A 20,927-nucleotide genomic window follows, 5' to 3' on the forward strand; every position below is an offset into this window, starting at 1 on the left:
ATGACAAACCCAGTGAAATCCATGCTGTATATTCATGTTTAATTTTCATGAGATCTTATGTGATAATGACAACTGCACCCTTGACCTTGCTGAAGGAGGAGAGGCATGAAGCTAATCAGAAGATTTTCTCTAATATGCTTTCAAAGAACAGTTTTCCAAATAAAATGAAGAGAGTTATCATGGCATATCAACTTTCTCTAATTTTCAGGAAACAAAGGTATTAATTTGCTTTACTCTTATAGATTCTTAAAATACTTCTTTTCTAACTGCATATTTAGAATATATAATCGGAAGACCAATATCCAATTTCTTTTTTTGTGCCATCACTTTAAAAAGTGCAGCCGTGCTCCTCACTTAACTATCTGGAGTTGAGAAACAATCTGGGAGTTAGCCCAGAAAGAGTGTGAACAGCCAGAGCCAATATTGACAAATCCTTATTCTCCAACCCCACAAGTTTCTCTCCTAGGTAAGCTCGCGAGGCTCTCAATCATACCCTGTCGTGCTTTCTTTAGACACTATTCCCACTTCTTTGGTTATCTATATTCTGAGTCCACAAATCAGCGGCATCAAGTTAGGAAAGCTGGAAGCTTCAAGAATGGCACTATCCAATATGGTAGCCAGTAGTGCCACGTGGCTATTGAGCACATAAAATGTGGCCAGGCCTAACTGAACTGTGCTGTAAGTATAAACTACACATCAGATTTTGAAGACTTAATATGGAAAAAGAAGACTATAAAATAATTTTTTATGTTGGCAGCACGTTGAAATAATATTATATATATATATATATATATATAGGTTTAAATATAGTAGTAAAGTTAATTTTGCTGGTTTCTTTTTATGATGATGATTATTTTTTGAGACAGACAGGGTCTGTTGCCCAGGCTGGAGTGCAGTGACACAATCATGGCTCACTGCAACCTCAACCTTCTGGGCTCAAGTAATCCTCCCACCTTAGCCTCCCACGTAGCTAGGACTATAGGTATATGCCACCACACTTGGCTTTTTTATATTTTTTTGGTAGAGATGTGTTGTACTGGCCAGAGCATAGAAAGTCAACACTAAGACAAAAGTATGCCAAATTGCAGGGTCTATATTGCCAGCGTCCACGGAGGTCTCGCATCTCTCCAACCCGTGGCCCTGAAAGGAGGGTGTCAAGACCTTTTATACCCGTAAAATCACCTCAGGAGTGAGGGTGAGGGGCAGTGGTGGGGGTGAGGGGCTTCAGACATTCTGAGGGCTAGTGGATTCTGTAAATCACTTCCTGGGAGGAGATGAGGGTGAGGGGCTCTGGACATTCCAGTGGATTCCTGGGTGAAGATGAGGGTGAGGGGCTCCGGACATTCCGAGGGCCAGGGGACTTTTGACATTCTGACTGTTACTTAAGTGGTTCACGAAACTCAAGATAAGCATTTGTTTACACATCGTCTGGGTAGGGTGGAAATTACAGTCCTTAATTATTCACATTTGGGTTATAGAGAGCAGTTTCAACAGAAAGCCATGGTATGGTTGAGGTATGCAGTTTTATGGGGCTTTTACCATGTCACAGATGGGGTTTAGGTATGTTGCTCAGTCTGGTCTCAAACTCCTGGGCTCAAGTGATCTGCCCACCTTGACCTTCCAAATTGCTAAGATTATAGGTATAAGTTACTGTACTCAGCCCATTATTATTTTTAATGTGGCTATTAGAATTTTTAAAATTACATATATGGCTTGCATTACACTCTTATTGGGCAGTGCTCTTCTAGAAGCAGGCCTGCTCATCATTCATTCATTTAGTGAATCAATCAATATTTATTGGGTATGTTTTGTGTGTTTGAGTATGGGGCTAGGGGATAAGAATGCAGCAGTGAACATGGTTCCTGCTCTCATGAAACAAGTGTACCCACTGTGATACAAGAGAGGCTGTAAAAAAAACAAACCCAATGGACACCAGCTATCTAAAAGCAGGGGATATTTAATCAGGGATATTCTAGGTTACTAGGGTTATTATGGCTATTAGAGTTAAGATTCAGGACTACATAACTTAGCATCTAACCCTTATTGTTTTAGGGCAGAATCTAATACAATAGGTGTTGGTATAGGTGACATCCTTGGGGTTACATGCTATGGGTTCTGTTCCAGTCTGTTTTGTGCCGTGGCTACTACACATGTATATGATCTTCCTCATGGAACGGAGATGATTTGGAGGGCAGCGACAATGTTTTTTGACCTTGGTCTCAACCCAGTGTCTACCAAAGAGGAGGGCCTAAATGTATAGGGAATTAAAGTATGTCATGTGTACTCATTTTAAAAAGCAGTCAGGTGTGTAATATACTTTAAAAAGAGTTCTTCCCCAAGTACCTAAAAAATAAAAAGTTTAGCACTTAAATTAGTAAGTTTTAGTTATTATTAAGTCCTCTTTCAGACTATAAATTCATGCCTACCTGATAGAAGCAAAAAGTTCGGGAATATCCAAACTAAGTCATCTTTCATGACCACTAGGGTTAAACATTGCATAAGAGGTGCCACCTTGGATAGTATTGTTTGATAGAGGCCAGGATGAGGCATCTTTCTTTTCTCTGCAGCGCTTTACAAAACATTATGAGTTGTCAACAAAACAAAAAACAAAACATGAGTTGCAAAGGGAAACATTTAACTTGCAATTCTTATTACATCTTTATTATCTGTCAAGGTTATCAGTCATATTAAAAATATATAATTTAATTCTCAAATAATAACTTTGTTCATCTTTCTTCTAAAGTACATTGTCAAAAGAAGTCAAAGTTGAATCTATTTTGTGCTGATTTACATACGCTGACAGGCAGCACAATGTTCTGAAATGAAAACAGAGCTATTATTGCTTTAGAAAAATAAACTTGGTCCCAGAAAGGAGAAAAAGAGATAGTACGCAAGAGTGACAAGAAAAAAAGCAGGTCTGGTGCTGTGACTCTCGCCTGTAATCCCAGAACTTTAGGAGGCCAAGGCAGGCGGATCATGAGCTTAGGAGATCGAAACCATCCTGGCTAACATGGTGAAACCCCATCTGTACTAAAAATACAAAAAATTAGCTGGGCGTGGTGGTGTGCACCTGTAGTCCCAGCTACTTGGGAGGCTGAACCAGGAGAATTGCTTGAACGCCGGAGGTGGAGGTTGCAATGAGCCGAGACCACGCCACTGCACTCCAGCCTGGCAGACAGAGCTAGACTCCCTCTCAGAAAAAAAAAAAAAAGCAAAGCATTATAGGAGGATTGTTTGCATTTAAGTAAAAGCAGTATTTGTAATTTTTGGCTGACTGCTCCAAGTACCATGTATCTCCTCCATCAGTGCTTTGAGTATATTCTTCTATGAATGCATGTTAAATTAACAGTAATAATAAAGCAAAAATAACTATACAACAATTAGTCCACCATTACCAAAATGGTAACAAGTTCACAAATAATTAATCTACACCCAAATTTCCAACCATCATGAATTTTAGAATTGTAGTAAGGCTTCCCTTCATAGATTTATTGAAAATGTTTTGTACTCCTACAAGTTCACCCTCCCTTCCTATAAAGAGTGAAGCTCAGTTTGAATTGATTGGTGGATAATTTTTCCATTTTTCCTCAGGCAATGTGAGTTACTCCTGTAAATCAAATATAGGCCAGAGGAAATAATCTCTCAGATGGGCAGTGATTGACCAGTCAGCAGGAGAAGCTGCTTATGCCTTGTTTGGTACATTGTGAAAAAACACAATTAAATAAATACACAGTCATGCCTGAGTACCCATCCTCCACCCTGCCATCCTCCAGTGTGGCAAAAATCTGGTCAGAGTCCATCTGGATATCATTCCATGGTTCCTTGGATCCCAAAGCTTTCAGAGTGCTGGCTGGTCAGGGAGTGTACAGTCGATCCTGGGTGGCAAATGTCCCAATTTTTTAAGTACCATCGAGTCCTTCTCCAGGGTTGCAGGGCCACAGCCTCCACGAATGAAGATGGCTTTTCTTAGCTGCCCTGTGACAACTGGGTTTCACATTTCCTGAAACTAGATCTGTGGAAAGAGTCCCTGAAATCAAGAAAAGAGAGGGAAGAGAGGGAAAGACAACATACAGAAGTAAGAAAGACCAACTAGCCTTTTAGAAAGGGTTAGGGGTGGATTACCTGGTAGAAATGGATATCAGTCACAGAGAACTCCGCAAATAATAACTGAAAGGTCTGTGACCCCTTCACACTGTGCCAAAACAAACACAGAAACCAATCAAACTAACAAAAAACCCAACACAGGCCATAATTCAGCCCTGAGAAGACCGCTGGCACAAGACCAACACCAAGGTGTCTGGGAGAGGTCAAGGAGCAGGATGGGGAAGACGGAGGCAGAATGGATCACACTCTGGCAGCCTCTCTGATTCCAGGCCCCATTCCCACCCTTTGCAGGTTCTGTAGCTCCTTAAGTGCAGCAGACCATGCCCTGAGGTGCCGGGTCCCATGCGCTGCCCTTTAACTCCCAGGAAGAGGCCTTTTCTGCCCTGTTCTTACCTCTTTTGACTCTCAACTCTGAGTATTGGCTTGTAGAGTTCTGGAATTTTCCGCTCGATCATTGGTCTGAGGTTCTCTTTTAGCTTGTTATAGTTCTTTTTGAGTTCCTGCTGATACTCCCTCTGGTCTGGTGTGATGAGACGCTTGTTTTTCTCTACGGCTTCACCACATCTGAGATGAAAATATCAGTGTGGGAGAAATAAATGACTTTGAAATGCTTAGAAATCTGAGAACAATGAAACTACTTATGATTTTTTGAATAACTTTAAGAGCATTTTCAAACTGGGTGGCATATCAGGATTACCTGTGGAGCTTTTCAAAACACAGATTTCTAGGATCTATCTCAGACTTAATGAATCACAACTGCTGAGGGGTAGCACCCAGAAATCTCTGTTTTTTACTTTATTTTGTCATTATTTTTCGAGACAGGGGCTCACTCTGTCACCCAGGCTGGAGTACAGTGGTGTGATCACAGCTCATGGCAAACTTCAACCTCCTGGGCTCCAGCAATCCTCCTACCTCAGCCTCCTGAGTAGCTGGGACTACTAGTGCGAGCCATCGCTTCTGGCCCAGAAATGTCGAATTTTGAAAAGCTGCCCAGGGGATACTGAAGCCAACCTAGCCAGAATTGAGAACCTCTGACTTGCTATGTGTCAGAAGAAGTTTCAGTAAGTTTTACATGCATTACCTGTCTAATTTTCCCAACAACTCTAAAAAGTCAGCTGTTATCTTTATTTTGTTCCTGAAACTCAGAAATGTTACAATGCTTACCCAAGATAACACTGTGAGGAAGTGGTAGATCTAAGAATCAAACTCAAGAATGGAAGCTGTTATACTTACAAAAAGCTCACTGTGATTTATGGCAACATGGCATCAGAGCAGGTGCCATTCAGCCCCCTCCTGCTACACACATATGGAAGTGCTAGGAAAGCACAACAAAAACTTGTTGAAACAGAAAGGGGAACACCAGGTGCCAGAAAGAAAGAGAAAAATAAAAGCTAGAGTGATTGCAGGAGCTGGTGGCAAGGCGGCTGTGACTAGGACTGCCCATTAAGATTTTAGGACTGCATATAGGTCTATGGGACGGGCGGACGGGGTTTCAAAGCTCACACAAGATTAGTTATGTGACCTTGGCCAGGGCAAAGGGAGATTCTGGATATGCTATCTGCATGTGGTCCAGAGCCTTGAAAAGCTACCTCATCTATGAAAGAGGGTTTAGAAAAATGCTGCAAGCTGTCCAGAGTATCAGAATGGAAACTTGCTATCAGCTTAGGGCCATTCATGGGAAAGAAAGTCATCTTGAGAAATGGAAATTCTAGGCTTGCACCACACATGGTGTAAGTTCCAAATGTACATTCCTCGACTGTATGTGCTTCAATGTGAGAAAATAAAAGTTAATCCAAGATTATTGAAATTGCTAGGGCTCAGATAAACCAACATAAAGTTGCTCTGGAGGAACACATTCTCAATCAGGACATACGGGCCACTCCCGCCAAAGATGAGCTCACAATAAAAAGTTGCAAACTATGTGAGGAAACCATCTACCGTGAGAGAAAACTAACAGATGCATCAAACAAAAGAATTAGTCCAATAAGAATTAGAGATAATAGAACAATGCAAAAAACCAAAGTTAACATAGAGATGTAATAAAATGTATAAAATCCTAACTAGAAAAAAAAGAAGAAAAAACCATGTGACTAGAGAAAAAAGAAGAAAATAAATAAAAGGTACAAAATCCATGATAAAATCAAGAATATGAAAAAAGAGACCAGGAAAAGTTCAGAAAAAAAGCAAACAGAACTTCTAGAAAAAAAATGCAGTAACTAGGCTGGGCGTGGTGGCTCATGCCTGTAATCCCAGCACTTTGGGAAGCTGAAGTGGGTGGATTGTCTGAGCTGACAAGTTAAAGACCAGCCTGGGCAACATGGCAAAACTCCACCTCTACAAAAAATATAACAATTGGCTGGGTATGGTGTTGTGTGCCTGCAGTCCCAGCTACTTGGGAGGCTGAGGTGGAAGGATGGCTTGAGTCTGGGAGGTAGAGGTTTCAGTGACCAAGATTGCGGCACTGCACTACACCTGGGTGACAGAACCAGACCTTCACACACACACACACACACACACACACACACACACACACACACACACACAGAGTGAACTGTTAAACAACAAAAACCTCAATAGAAAGGTTAAATAACAGACTAGACATAACTGGATAATTAAATGTATGACAGATCCAAGGAAATCACCAATGAGATTTAAAAAATAAAAAAAATGAAAAAATTGGTTAAGAGACATGGAGATAAAAGGAATATCTAACCCACATCTAATAGAATGTCCAAGGGAATGGAAAATGAGAGGGAGGCAATATTTAAAGAGATAATAGCTGATAATTTTCTAGAGTTGAAAAGAGATATAAACCCTCTAATGAACAACAACAGATCTACACCCAGCCTCTTGATGGCAAAACTGAAGAGAAAATCTTAAAAACTCATCCTGGTTATCTGACTTGTGGACTGTTAAACCAAGGTCTCCTACACAGTATGGTACACACCAAAGAAGAAAATCATGTTATTTAAACATGATAAAGTCTTGCCTTTTGTTTTATACTCTTCTACCCAAGGGAACTTACAAATCAACAAACCTTAAAGGGATAGAGTAATGGCTGTAAGTTACTTAACATGTAATAGTAATAATTATATTATCCTTCAAATAAATAAGATCTGGGTGATCATGTGCCTTATATTATTTTCCTAATAGTGGTATTAGATTTGGGGTAAGTTATGGAGATACCCAGACGTTGTTATCAAATCCTCTTAACACTGAACACATTTTCAGGATGACAAAGAGGAAGAGGATGGCATGTGGCAAGGAAAAGCTACCTGGCTAGGCGAAGATAAACCTATGACCACAGCTGCATCATGGAATTAGTCTGCTACAGAAGAAGGACCTGCTTTATTTAACTCAGACAGAATCCAAAAGAACTCCCTTAACCAGATTTTCACCTATCTTTTAAGTCTGACATTAATTGAAGCAAATTATAGGATACCTAAGGTTACATATTAAAGGTTTTAGGGAAGAGCTAGAAGGGAAGGTATATGGCCTTTGAATCCTGAGAAATCTATATCACCCCTTATTATTTTTATTGCTTCTTAACTAGCAGTTACAAGTAACACCATGTGTAAAATAAAATCAGTTGCAGGATGACTTCAAGGCCCACGTTTATAACATTGGCAGACTATAGGAGGTGGGATGAGGCCTGCCAAAGCTAACAGCTAATTTGCGGAAGTCTACTCTGACGACTTTGGTATAATTAACTAAACTCTCCTTAGTCCTTGTTTGCAGAAGTAGTACTAGCTAGCTAACACATCCTGATTGTTTAGCATGTGCCCTTGAGTGAATTAAATGCTTTATATGCAGACAGAACTGGGTTGAAACCAGCTGCTACTCATTAGCAGGATGACTTAACCATAAAAATCTTCAATTTTCTTATCTGGAAAATGGGGATAATAAGCTCATATAATCTCCCAGGATTGTTGAGAGAATTAAATGAGAGGCTGTGATAATAAGGCAGACTGATGCTTCTGGAATGTGGCAGATTGTATTTTCTAAAAAATGGCCATAAGAATGTGCTCTCCTAGAACCTTGCCCATACCCCCATCAAGAGTTGGGTGGTTCTTTGTGACAGCCACAATGAACAGTATGTGGTGGAGGTGGTACTGTGTGCCTGGCTAATAAAAGGTAATACGGCCTCTGTCTCTCTCTCTCTCTGTAGTATGAGAGTCCTGAACCATCCTGTGACAAGTCTAGCTACCCTAAAGCTGTCATGCAGGAGAGACCATGTGGAGAGAAAGAGAATTAGAGAGAGGAGGAGCCCCTGCTGTTTGAATATTCTCAGCCCAGACACCAGACATGTATGAGGAAGAATTTGGGTAATTCAAGTCCTAGCCACTGTCTAAGTGCAACTGAGTGAGAGACTCCAAGCAAAAACCACCTAGCTGAGCCCAGCCAACCCCAAGTTATAGCACAACCATTATCGTGGCCACAATACAGCTGCTAGGGCCCCAGCCATGATGACCACATCCTAGGCAAATATCAGGAGTAGAAATGAGGAAAGCAAAAGTTATTATGTACCACATGCATAATAATTAAATGTTGTTTCAAGCCATAAAATTTTGAGGTCGTTAGTTACATAGTAATAAATAACTGTGGTGTTTTATAAAGACAAATATATTAATAGCTGGAGCAAAAAATAGGTTTATATAGTAATAATACTTTATATCTTTAAACTTTTATAATGCATAAAATTATTTTATATACTTTTCCTATATTTCTTCCTTTCAGTTATTTGGGTTATATTCTCTAGGTTATTTGATTAAAATTGAAATAATTTCTACCATGTTAATTTAAATCCATAAGCTAAGGAGGGCCATGTGGTAACAGCCCTCCTAGAGAATAGCCATATCTCTTGGAAAATGTATACAAGATTGTAAAACGACACTGCAAACAACTTTTTAAAAATGATCTTATCTGTAACATTCTCTTAGGTCCACAAACATCCAAGCTGTGTGGCTCTCAGTGATACAACCATTCCAGACTTCCCTTACATCCTCTGATGCTCCCTTTGCTGGTAAACTCACTGAACATAGGTATTTTCTTAGAACAAATATGCCTGGAGTTTTCTAGAAGTCACAGTCCTACAGAAACCAGATTGATAGGGATTAGAAAGGGCAGGAAGTTGTACCTCCAGAAAAGGATTCCTGGTTTTTGATGACAGTAACATTTTGAGGTCTCCATGTATAGAGTTAAGGTCTCCTACAGAGAGAATGGTCATGTAGCCCTCATCCTCTCTGCATCTCTTGGTGCCCCCGTGCCTCTTTTTTTTGAGAGAGGATCTTGCTCTGTTGCCCAGGGTGGAGTGCAGTGTAATGATCTTAGCTCACTGCAACCTGTGCCTTGTGGACTCAAGTGATCCTCCCACCCCAGCCTCTCGAGCAGCTGCAACTACAGGCACACCACTATGCCTGGCTAATTTTTTGGTATTTTTTGTAGAGACGAGGTTTTGCCATGTTGCCCAGGCTAGTCTTGCACTTGTGAGCTCAAGTGATCTGTCCACCTCAGCCTCCAAAAATGCTAGGATTACAGGCATAGCCATTGCACCCAGCCTAGCCCCCCTCATTTCAGCACAGCCCACACATTGGTTCCTCAGTGTGGCAAAAAAATTTATTAGTTGTTTTCTCAATATCCACTCTTTCTTCCCTACTAGCAGAACTTCGGGCAGTGTGGCCACCTGGAAACTTACATTTCCCAGCCACCCATGCAGGTAGGGATGGCTGATAAGATAGGTAAAGTCACTGGGAAAGGGTGACATACCTTTTTGCTCTTTCCTCATACTTGCCCAGATGTGGTCATGATGGCTGGATCCCTAGCAACCATATCACGACCATGAGAATGGGTACACTACAACCAGGATGGCACAGCAAAGAAATGGAAAAGAACCAGGGTCTCTCATGACTTTATAAGGCCACCACATAGCTCTGCATCAACTACCTCCAAGCTTATTTAGTATGAGAGAAAAATACATTAATTTTCTTTTCTTTCTTTCTTTTTTTTTCTTTTTTTGAGATGGAGTCTTGCTCTGTAGCCCAGGCTGGAATGCAGTGGCACGATCTCGGCTCACTGCAACCTCCGCCTCCTGGGTCCCAGTTCAAGCAATTTCTCCTGCCTCAGCCTCCCAAGTAGCTGGGATTAAAGGCACATACCACCATGCCCAGCTAATTTTTGTATTTTTAGTAGAGACAGGGTTTCACCATGTTGGCCAGGCTGGTTTTGAACACCTGACCTGTGATCCACCTGCCTTGGCCTCCCAAGGTGCTGGGATTATAGGCGTGAGCCACCATGCCCAGATGAAAAATACATTTCTTATTTAAGCTACTCTTACTTGTATTCTGTTACTAGCAACTAAATATAGTTACCAGAGGGAACAGCTCAGCACAGCAATTAAGAGAATGGATTCTGCAGCCAGAGTGCTCAACTCTGAATCCTGCTTTGCTACTTACTGACTTTGCAACCTTAAACAAGCTACTTAACCTCTCCATGTCATAATGTCATAGTTTCTTCCTGCGATGTGAGGGTGATAACAGCCTACCTCATAAATTAATGTAAAGATTAAATGAGTTGAAACATATCAAATGTTCAGAACAGTCCTTGCACATAGCTAAAGCCAGAGCACATGGTGGTATTATTATGCCCAATAGACATGGTCTAAGTACATGAACTATTTGTAGAGATGCTGTATTCTAGTCCCTTTATTTCTTTTCCTTCTTTCTTTCTTTCTTTCTTTTTTTTTTTTAAGACAGAGCCTTGCTCTGTAGCCCAGGCTGGAGTGCAGTGGCACAATCTTGGCTCACAGCAACCTCTGCCTCCTGGGTTCCAGTTCAAGTGATTCTCCTGCCTCAGCATCCTGAGTAGCTGGGATTACAGGTGCATACCACCACACCTAGCTAATTTTTGTATTTTTAGTAGAGACAGGGTTTCACTATATTGGCCAGGCTGGTCTCGAACTCCTGACTTTGTGATTCACCTGTCTTGGCCTCCCAAAGTGCTGGGATTACAGGTGTGAGCCACTGCACCTGGCCCCCTTTATTTCATAGTTGAAGAAACTAACATGCAAAGAGGTGAAGTGTCCTGTCCAGTCACATGCCTGTGGGACAACACAGCTGGATATAAACCCAGAATCCTGCTGCTCCCAGACCAATGTCTCATCAGCCCCACTGTGTCTTATGATTCAAACTTTATAGAGACAGACAAATCATGGATAGGCAATCTCTATATTTAAGTCAGACTAATTCTCTAGTTCCCATTCAAATCCATCAGTTCCCTATTTGCCCCACTGAATAATGTCACACTTACTGATCACTTAGTATGTCCAAAGTCTTATTCTAAGTTCCATGTATTAACTCATTTTATTCTGACACTAAATGCAAGAGTTAGTTACAATTATTATTCCCATTTGCCATCTGGGGAAACTGATGGGTAACTTACTCAAGGTCATACATCTAGTTAAGGCAGAATGGAATCTGAACTCAGGCAATCTGGCTTGAGTGCCCGTATTCCTAACTCCAACGCCACATATACTGCCTAGGAAAGCCATTGCCCCATTTCCAGCAATAAGCCAGACACATGGCCTTGGTCTCAAGTTAAAACTACTGCTTCTGTTTCCACCTACACTCTACACATTTGGTTGCCCTTTGGTGACTCAGACAAATTCCTTCTCCTTCCTCTCAATAGACCCCAACTCCCGTTTAAAAACACCACCACGCAACACCCTGTTTTCTGACCCTATACCCACATATATGCTGCAGAACCCTTTCAGGGTGTATCTGAAACGACTTCTCTTAAAGGCAAGCTGTAACTGGTGCCAATGAGTACCACTATCTTTTATTTAAATATAAAAACAAATTTAACATCACTTAGTCTTTATAGGAATGAGAGAGTCCAGATAAGTATAAAGAAGAAAATTTAAAAACCTAAATGGTCGGGGTGTTTGGGGAAGCAGAAGAGGAAGACAGAACATTGTATCTCTCTGTTTTGGCTTCTGAACTCCTGAGGTGTTTTTTATTATTGCAGGAAAAGAGAGAAGCAGATTGAGGTCCCAGCTTGGTAACAGTTTGAGGAGTTGCGGGACTGGCTGCGTGAGCGCTGGCTGCATCAAGTCAGGCTGCCAGGATTTTCTTTATGTCTATTTCTGCTTCCGCTACAGCTGAGTCAGAAGGGTCGCTGCCCAGTGGTGGCACTAGACGCAGCGGGCCTGGCAAGCAAACGTTTCCGCTATTAGTTCTCAGCAACAGAAGGCTCACTTATGGTCACCTTGGAAATCTGGGCTTATCGATCTACAGCCCAAGTCGGCTGAGAATCTGGAGCTTCTAAAGGGGAAACCTGAGAGCTGTTCAAGCCCCAAACATTTTCCACTTCTGCATTCTGCTGTCTGTAAGCAGAGTGGAGGAGAAAACATACCAGTGCAAACAACGTGAAAAAATACTCTATTCATTAAAAGCTGTAACTTTCAGATTGGACTTGAGGAGCAATTAAGCAACAGACGACCCTTTATCTACTACCTGTATTGAGGGTATGATTTACATACCATACCATTCACCCACTTTATGTGTAGAGTTTGATGAGTTTTAGTAAATTTATACAGTTGTGCAGCCATCAGCACACTGTCACTCACGACTTCTAATCTCTGTGGAATAAAGAGGAGGGCAGGTCAACTGTCGTGTTTGCACACAGACATGAAGTCATGAGCAGCAGTACTGTTTGGCCTGTAGCCTTGTCGCACTGGTATTGGGACCTCATCCTTTCACATGTGTAGCACAGTGCCTGGGACAAAGTAGGAGCTCACTAATCGCTGAATCAATGAATGAACTGACATCTATAGTTGTTTCAAAGTGTAGCAGTTTGAACACATTTGCTTTTTTGAAGGGAGGAAGCAGAAAGCAAAAGGGGTGAATGATGATAAGGATGGCCTGAGAGATTAAGCCCTCTGGGAGGGATGGAAAAGTAATAGGGAGAAAATGTGAAAGGAGGCAATTAAGCAATCTTTGCAGCCCCTCCACTCAAAGTTTGGTCCAGTGTAGCAGTGGCAGCAGCAACAGCATCACCTGGGAGCTTGTTAGAAATGCAGTGCTTCAGAACCCACCCCAGACCTACTGACTCAGAATCTGCATTGTTATTTTTCTTTTTTTGAGACAGGGTCTTGCTCTGTCACCCAGGCTGGAGTGCAACAGCACGATCAGGGCTTATCACAGCCTTGACCTCCCTGGACTCAAGCTATCCTTCCACCTCAGCCTCTTGAGTAGGGACTTCAGGCATGCACCACTACCACACCTGGCTAAATTTTTGTATTTTTTAAAGAGACGGAGTTTTGCCATGTTGCCCAGGCTGGTCCTGAAATCCTGGGCTCCAGCAATCCTCTCACCTCAGCTTCCCAAAGTGCTGAGGTTAGAGGCAGAGCCACCGCATCAGGCCAGAATCTGCATTTTGACAGCTCCTCAGGTGATGAGTAAGAACAGGGAAGTTAGGGAAGCACTGACAGTCTCCTAGCATTCCTAGAACAATGCAGCAGTCCCTGCCAGCAGGGAGAAAGGTGGGACTGGTTCCCATGTGGAGTCACCATTAAAAAGGCAGCAGAACAACATTTAAAATGGTGAATTTGATTTTGAAACTCCAACATTTCTTCAGGCCATCTGGGGAGAAGACGGCATCTTTACTGAAAGTCTAATGCATGACTTTGTTCAAGGACTATCCCTAGGAAAGTCCATTTCCTCTTGTATCTCTTGCCTGGGACTAGTTTTACTGGGCCCTGGTTCTTTTTCCTGGGGCCGGGAGCTAATGAGAAACATATGTTTAGTAGGGATTTTGTAAGTACATTTTACCTAGGTGAAGTCATGAAAAGGATCGTACCCATGAGATACTGGATTGCAAGATTTGTCACTAGTAGAAAAAATTGAGGCAATATGAATGAAAATCACTCTCTTGACAAGTTTTCTTTTTTCCTTTTTTTTGATACGGAGTGTCACTCTGTTGCCCAGGCTGGAGTGCAGTGGTGCAATCCTGGCTCACTGCAACCTCTACCTCCCAGGTTCAAACAATTTTCCTGCCTCAGCCTCCTGAGTAAGTGGGATTACAGGCATGCACCACCACACCCAGCTAACTTTTTGGTATTTTTAGTAGAGACGGGGTTTCTTCATGTTAGCCAGGCTGGTCTCGAACTCCTGACCTCAGGTGATCCACCCGATTCAGCCTCTCAAAGTACAGGGTTACAGGCGACAAGTTTTCTTTAACATTTAAATTCTGTTCAGAGCCTCATTTACTGATGTTATTGTCTTTCCAGTCTTTCCTCCTTGTCCTAGCATGCTCATGAGAACATGCTGCTCTAGCCGGACTTAGAGGAGCCCGGTGCATCAGAGGCATTCCTGACTGAGTCTTGTGGTCCTGCTGGCCTACTCATTGGCCCACTCAGTGGTACCCCAGTCCCCCTTATCCCCAGGGATAGGTTCCAAGACCTCTATGGGATACCTGAAACTGGATGGTTTCCCTATGTTTTTTTTCCCTATACATACATACCTATGAGAAAGCTTAATTTATAAAATAGGAACAGTAAGAGATTAACAACAGAACAATTATAGTAACACACAGAACTAAAAGTTGTATGAATGTGGTCTCTCTCTCTCTATCTCTCAAAATATCGTAAATAATACTTTCGGACCATGGGTAACTAAAACAGCTGAAAGCGAAACCTTGGATCAGGCAGGGCCACTGTCATGGCTTCCTCTTCCCCACTAGCGCCTTTCTTCTACCTATGTAGTCAAGACAAGATTTAAGTGGTGTTTTTCCATAACGCCTCCCCGAAACACTCCAGCCTGAAACTGATTTCTCTTTTCTGATCTTCGTAGTTCTTAAAGTTCTGTGTGTATGCTGCATTGTTATTCAGCCATGCAGAGCTATAACCTATCATTAAGAACAGAGGAACAGCCAGATCTCTGTATTCCCATAACTAATCTCATGCCTGGAATATAGTGAGTGCTCTTTAAACATTTCATAGGTCCTTTTAGAGGTCCTGGAGCATTATCAATTTTGGAGGGCTTCAACCATGATTAATTTTAAATAAAAGTAGATGAAAAAAAATCCAATCTCTGAGCCCAGGAGTTCAAGTCCAGCCTAGGCGGCATAGTGAGACCTTCTCTCTACAAAAAATAAAAAATGGGGCTGGGGGCAGTGGCTTATGCCTATAATCACAGCAGTTTGGGAGACCAAGGTAGGTGGATCATTTGAGGTCAGGAGTTCAAGACCAACCTGGCCAACATGGTGAAACCCAATTTCTACTAAAAATACAGAAATTAGCCAGTTATGGTGGTATACGTCTGTAGTCCCAGCTACTCAGGAGGCTCAGGCAGGAGAATCGGTTGAGCCTGGGAGGTGGCGATTGCAGTGAGCTGAGTTCCAGCCTAGGTGACAGAGTGGGATCCTGTCTCAAAATAAAATAAAATAAAATAATTCTCCAAATATTTTTCTAGCCTTTTAAAAGATATGTACCATGTACTGAAAAAAATCTCCTCTTTTTTTGTTATGTCAGAATTGTTGTCAAATACAGGAAACAATTCAAATATCAAAACATTCATCAAGATAATCTGTGAGTATGTTCATAAACATGCACAAATACATACACACAAAGCCACACACACATCCTATTACCAAGCGGCTGGGATTCACTGCAGGGCACAGTGTGTCTCCTTTATATGTAGCGAAGTTGTGGACCTCTCACAAAAGCCTGCGAAGGAGATATCTCTAACCTCACAAATGCTAGCATTTTGATGTTTTCACTGAATTTAGCAAACTTTAACTTTTAGTCTCCTTTATCCCCATCTGCCAAGTGAAGAAATTCCTATACTTAATATTACTCTCCAAGGTTTGAATAAAAAGAAATATTGGTATACATTTTTCTGAAGTCCTTTTCTCTTATAGGTAAAATGCCTCACATCCTTCGTACTCATTTTTTTAGGGCCATAGGAAACCCAACAGATGTGTCTGTATTGCAGTAAGTTACAAGACTTTGACCAAAGACCCAGTTCCTAACCGACTGCTCTTGAAGCCAGCTCCATTGCAGAATTTAAGAGCAGAGATGAGACTCGTCTGACATGGGCAACTGTCATCAGGATAATACCTTTGAAAAGCCCAGTTTTAGAACCTGCCTCTCTCACTTCGAGGCAGTGTCCATTTTTAAGTTTCTAAAAATAAGATATTATAAGATTTGAGACATTACAATGACAGCCAATGCAAAGAACTTCTGGGACTCTAGTGCATCGGTGGAATATCACCACATTGATGGACACGTGGGCTATTTGTATTGAGAAGACTTGGTTTGATCTCAGCTCTGTTGCCAACTGGCTGTGTGACCTTAAAAAAAATTATGTAACTATCTTGGAAACTCTGATTCCTCTTTTGTACAATGAGGAAGATGATGATACTTCTTACAACATGATTGTGAGGCACATGGGACGCTAGACACGAAAGCATTTTACAGTTTACGTGTTAGTTACTCATGAGTATTTCAAGTGGTGATGCTCTACTGCAGTGGTTCTCAAACTTCAGTGTGCATCAGAATCACCTGGAGGGCTTGTTAAAATGCAGACTGCTGAGCCACACCTCCAGAGATTCCAATTCAGCAGGTCTGCAGGGTGCCTGAAACTTTATCTTTCTAGCGAGTTCTTAGGTGATGCTGGAGCTGCTGGTCTAAGACTGCATTTTGAGAACCACTGTTCTACTGAAACTCCCAGCCATTTTCCTTCTTACCGCAGGATGAATTCCTTAAAGCATAACCTCAACTTGTTGTGATGTCGATAGAGTTTTGGATCAGCAGGAATTTCAGCCAAGAACACTTGGGCTACTTCCAGTGGTCCCTGATGGAAAAAAAAAAAAAGCCAATATTGATATTGGAAGGAAATTAAATTGCTTGGGAGAAAATATTAGAGTGACTTCTTAGTTTGAACATTTAATTTTGTAGTTGGTTTGAACTAAACAAAAAAAAATCAAGGAAAGTCTTGGACATCTCAGGAAACTTTGATTCCTTAGGAGGAGTCTGAAGTTTTAGAATACTCAGAAGTAGAAATGCATTTTCTCTGTTTTTTTTCTTTTTTCTTTTTTTTTTTTTTTTGAGACAGGGTCTCACTTTGTCACCCAGGCTGGAGTGCAGTGGTGTGATCTCTGCTCACTGCAGCCTCTACTTCCCAGGCTCAAGTGATCCTCCCACATCAGCCTCCTGAGTAGCTGGGACTACAGGTGTATGCTACTATAGCTGGCTATTTCTGTATTTTTTGTTGTGATGCAATTTTGCCACGTTGCCCAGGCTTGTCTTGTACTTCTGGCCTCAAGTGATCCACCCACCTCAGCCTCCCAAACTGCTGGGATTATAGGCATGCGCCACTGTACCCAGCCCAAATTTATCTTCTTTTTTTATTGTTGCCGTTTTTGAGACAGTCTTGCTCTACAACCCAGGCTGGAGCACAGTGGCGTGATCTCAGTTCACTGCAACCTCCACCTCCCAGGTTCAAGCGATTCTCCTGCCTCAGCCTACCAAGTACTGGGACTACAAGCGTATGCTACTATACCTGGCTAATTTTTGTATTTTTAGTAGAGATGGGGTTTCACCATGTTGACCAGGCTAGTCTTGAACTCCTGACTTCAAGTGATCTGCCTACCTTGGCCTCCCAAAGTGCTGGGATTATAGGCGTAAGCCACTGTGCATGGCCCCAAAAATTATTTTATTAATCAAATACTACTAATAACAGATCTTCCTTCATATAAAAATGTAATGCAATTGCATCAAATAGTACATGCTTTGAGTTGCTTTTCTAAAAATCAGGATTGCCTTGATCTATCCATTTTTGTTCACTTATCTCATTGCCCTCATGGCAAACATTGTTTTGCATAATTGCTGGCTTGAGTCAGAGATCTCCATAGCATACAGATGGACCATGGTTGTGGGTTGTAAAGTCCATTTAATCAAAGGATTGGCACTTAACAAAGGCAAAAGTTTCCTCATTTTTTTTCCTGATCTTGGAAATCTAACAGGCATTTCTCTTCTCTATTTCTGCTCCCTTGATGTCAAGTACACTCAGAATTTTTGTGGAGAAATCCAATTATGCTGAATGAGAAAAGACTTATGATGCTCACTGAATATCTGAGCATGGAAGTGTGGACAAGAACAGATCTAGAATTGAATTAAGGAGGCCCACTGGACAGAGGTATTAGGCTAGTCCCTCCCTCCATCTGAGACTGGTTGAGCACCATGCTGAACTTGGGAGTTAGGGTTCTAATAAGTCCGAGAAGATCTAGTCTTGTCTGAATGGCCTAAGAAATCTGGTCCCAGGTCACTCCTGGTTGCCAAGGTCCCTGGCATGCTGGGTTCACCTGGTGACTGATCCAAGAGTTGGATGTTCTAGATCCTTTTCCCTCTCTCCTATAGGCACTTGTAGGTGAGTCTCAAGCCCTGCAATGACTCTGCGTGAATTGGTCATGACTAAGCATTCTTCAACGGGACTCCAGATTCGCATCATATTGTCAGGTCTGGCCCAAGGTGCAGACTCCTCTGAGAAAGTGGTACTCCTAAAAACCTGGGCCACTCATCTCTAGGGTTTCTTTTTCACCTGGGGTTGTTACATGAAAGGGAAAAGGCCTCCTAAAAGTCTTCTAAACCTCATAAATGTTCAGGCTAAGTGTAGGAACATCTCTGTGTTTATATATGGATCACAGTCCTCGTCCACCCCAAGAGAGGAGGGTGCAGATATATAACAACAACCCAAATAATAAGAACCAGAGGCGCTCCGCCCTCTGTTTTGCTTACCTGATTTACAGTAGCTCCTACAGAGCCTTGCAGCACCATTTGAAGCATCTTTGGATCAGGGGGCACCTGGTTAATGGCAACCGCTAACTGCAGGGTCTTTTTCTTCATGTCTTCGATGGCAACTTCAATCGGTGTCAAAACAAACTGAACATGAGACGTAAACACAGGAAAGTCACTGTCTGCTCTCATAAGCTATGGACAGCCTGGAGCTATGACAGAGAGGCTACCTGGATTTGAAGAAGCAGCTAAGTAAAGATTTTCAGAGTCATTTAAAATACTCTTAACAGGTTAAAAAGAAGGAAGGGCCTAATATTTCTTGAATTCTTATGTTCCAGGAACTTTATATACACTTATCATCTACTCCTTCAACAACCTCTTTACACTCTCCATTTTACAGTCAAAGGGGGATTTGTAAGGTTAGGTTCCACAAAATGCCACAGATAGTAAGCGAGAGGTCCTAATTCCATCAAGTGTGTCTATATTCAAAGTCCATGTTTTTTCTACCCTGTCAGGTTGCCTTTCCTATTATTGAGCAAGTTACTCAACTTATTTTATTTATTTATTTATTTTTGAGATGGAGTTTCACTCTTGTTGCTGGGCTGGAGTGCAATGGCATGATCTTGGCTCACTGCAACCTCCGCCTCCCGGGTTCAAGCAATTCTCCTGTCTCAGCCTTCTGACTAGTTGGGAGTACAGGTGCCACCACCATGCCCAGCTAATTTTCTATTTTTAGTAGAGATGGGGTTTCTCCATGTTGGTCTGGCTAGTCTCGAATTCCCGACCTCAGGTGATCCACCTGCCTTGGCCTTTCAAAATGCTGGGATTACAGGTGTGAGCCACCGCTCCTGGCCTCATGTTACTCAACTTCTACAGAAAGCTATATTAGAAGCACAGCACTCAAGATTTTCTCCCCTATCATAACACAAGCTTTTGATATCATCTGTGCCTTCTCCAACTCACCCTGAGGGTGAATTCCAGTAAATGGAATTCTCTTAAGGGTCAATCTATTTGCTAAGTTCTGCTGGTTTGGGGTAGAGTCTTTTCTGAAAGTTATGGGTTGCATTGTGTTCCCCCATAATTGATACGTTGAAGTCCTAACCTTCGGTACCTCAGAATGTGACCTTATTTGGAGACTGGGTCTTTACAGAGGCAATCAAGTTAAAGTGACTCCAACCCGGTAAGCACTAGTCCACTATGGTGTCCTTATGAGAAGAGGAAATCTGGACACAAACACAGAGGGAAGATGATGGGAAGAGACACAGAGGAGAGGGCCGTCCACAGGCCAGGGAGAGACGCCTGGAACAGACCCTTTCCTCCCAGCCCTCAGAAGGCACCAACCCTATCGGCACCTTGATTTCATACTTCCAGCCTCTAGAATTGTAGAGACAGTACATTTCAGTTGTTTAAGCCACCCAGTCTATGGTACTTAGTTCTGTAGCCCTCGCAAACGGCTGAGAGCCATTGTTGACGTTGTTGGGGAACTACCAATGGCCAAGAAAAGTTCAGGCTGGTGCAGGGACTCACACTCGTAATCCCAGGACTTCGGGAGGCCGAGGTAGGGGACAGTTTGAGGCCAGGAGTTTGAGACCATCCTGGGCAACAAAGTGAGACCCCTGTCTCTACAAAACATATATTTTTTTAAAGAGGGGAATTTTAAAAGATGGGAAAAGGGCATCTTGGGTCAGGGAGGTCACATCTTACACAGCTTGTGCCACGTACAGATCACTGTGGGCACACAGCCAACTCCATCTCCCAAATGTGTGTCTGAAGCTTAAACTCTTAACACAGTCACTGCTTTCAAGCTGGGCTAGGGAATGTGTCTTAAGTGAGAAAGTGTTCTGAAAGATGTAGAAAAACAAACCCTTCAATTTGGCCAATTCTTCCCCTCTTCCATTATCTTCCTCATACCCTGGAAGATGGAACTGGGAGTTTGGACTTTTCATTTTATAGGTTTGCTAGATGGTGAATTGTTCTCTGTCACAGGGCCTTTAACAATACCTTGTCCTTGCATGTACTTGCACTGGAAATA

The 20,927-nt window shown here is 42.1% G+C and overlaps 1 protein-coding gene across 7 annotated transcripts in view; it reads right to left on the reverse strand.

Moving 5' to 3' along the window:
- Window positions 1-2,629: 2,629 nt before the first annotated feature.
- The window catches only part of DOCK8 (dedicator of cytokinesis 8), a 242,801-nt gene continuing 224,503 nt past the window's right edge, over window positions 2,630-20,927 (reverse strand). For all 7 annotated transcript variants that reach the window (XM_064361489.1, XM_064361488.1, XM_064361493.1 and 4 more), the window contains 4 exons: window positions 18,899-19,042; window positions 16,849-16,955; window positions 4,498-4,668; window positions 2,630-4,027 (listed from right to left, as the gene is read on the reverse strand). In XM_064361489.1, coding sequence (XP_064217559.1) covers window positions 3,967-4,027; window positions 4,498-4,668; window positions 16,849-16,955; window positions 18,899-19,042 — 483 coding nt within the window. In that variant the 3' untranslated portion in view covers window positions 2,630-3,966. The remainder of the gene's footprint in view (window positions 4,028-4,497; window positions 4,669-16,848; window positions 16,956-18,898; window positions 19,043-20,927) is intronic.

The sequence above is a fragment of the Aotus nancymaae genome, unplaced genomic scaffold, assembly GCF_030222135.1.
Source record: "Aotus nancymaae isolate 86718 unplaced genomic scaffold, 86718_ANA_hifiasm-v0.15.2.pri h1tg000041l, whole genome shotgun sequence".
Classification (NCBI taxonomy): domain Eukaryota; kingdom Metazoa; phylum Chordata; class Mammalia; order Primates; family Aotidae; genus Aotus; species Aotus nancymaae.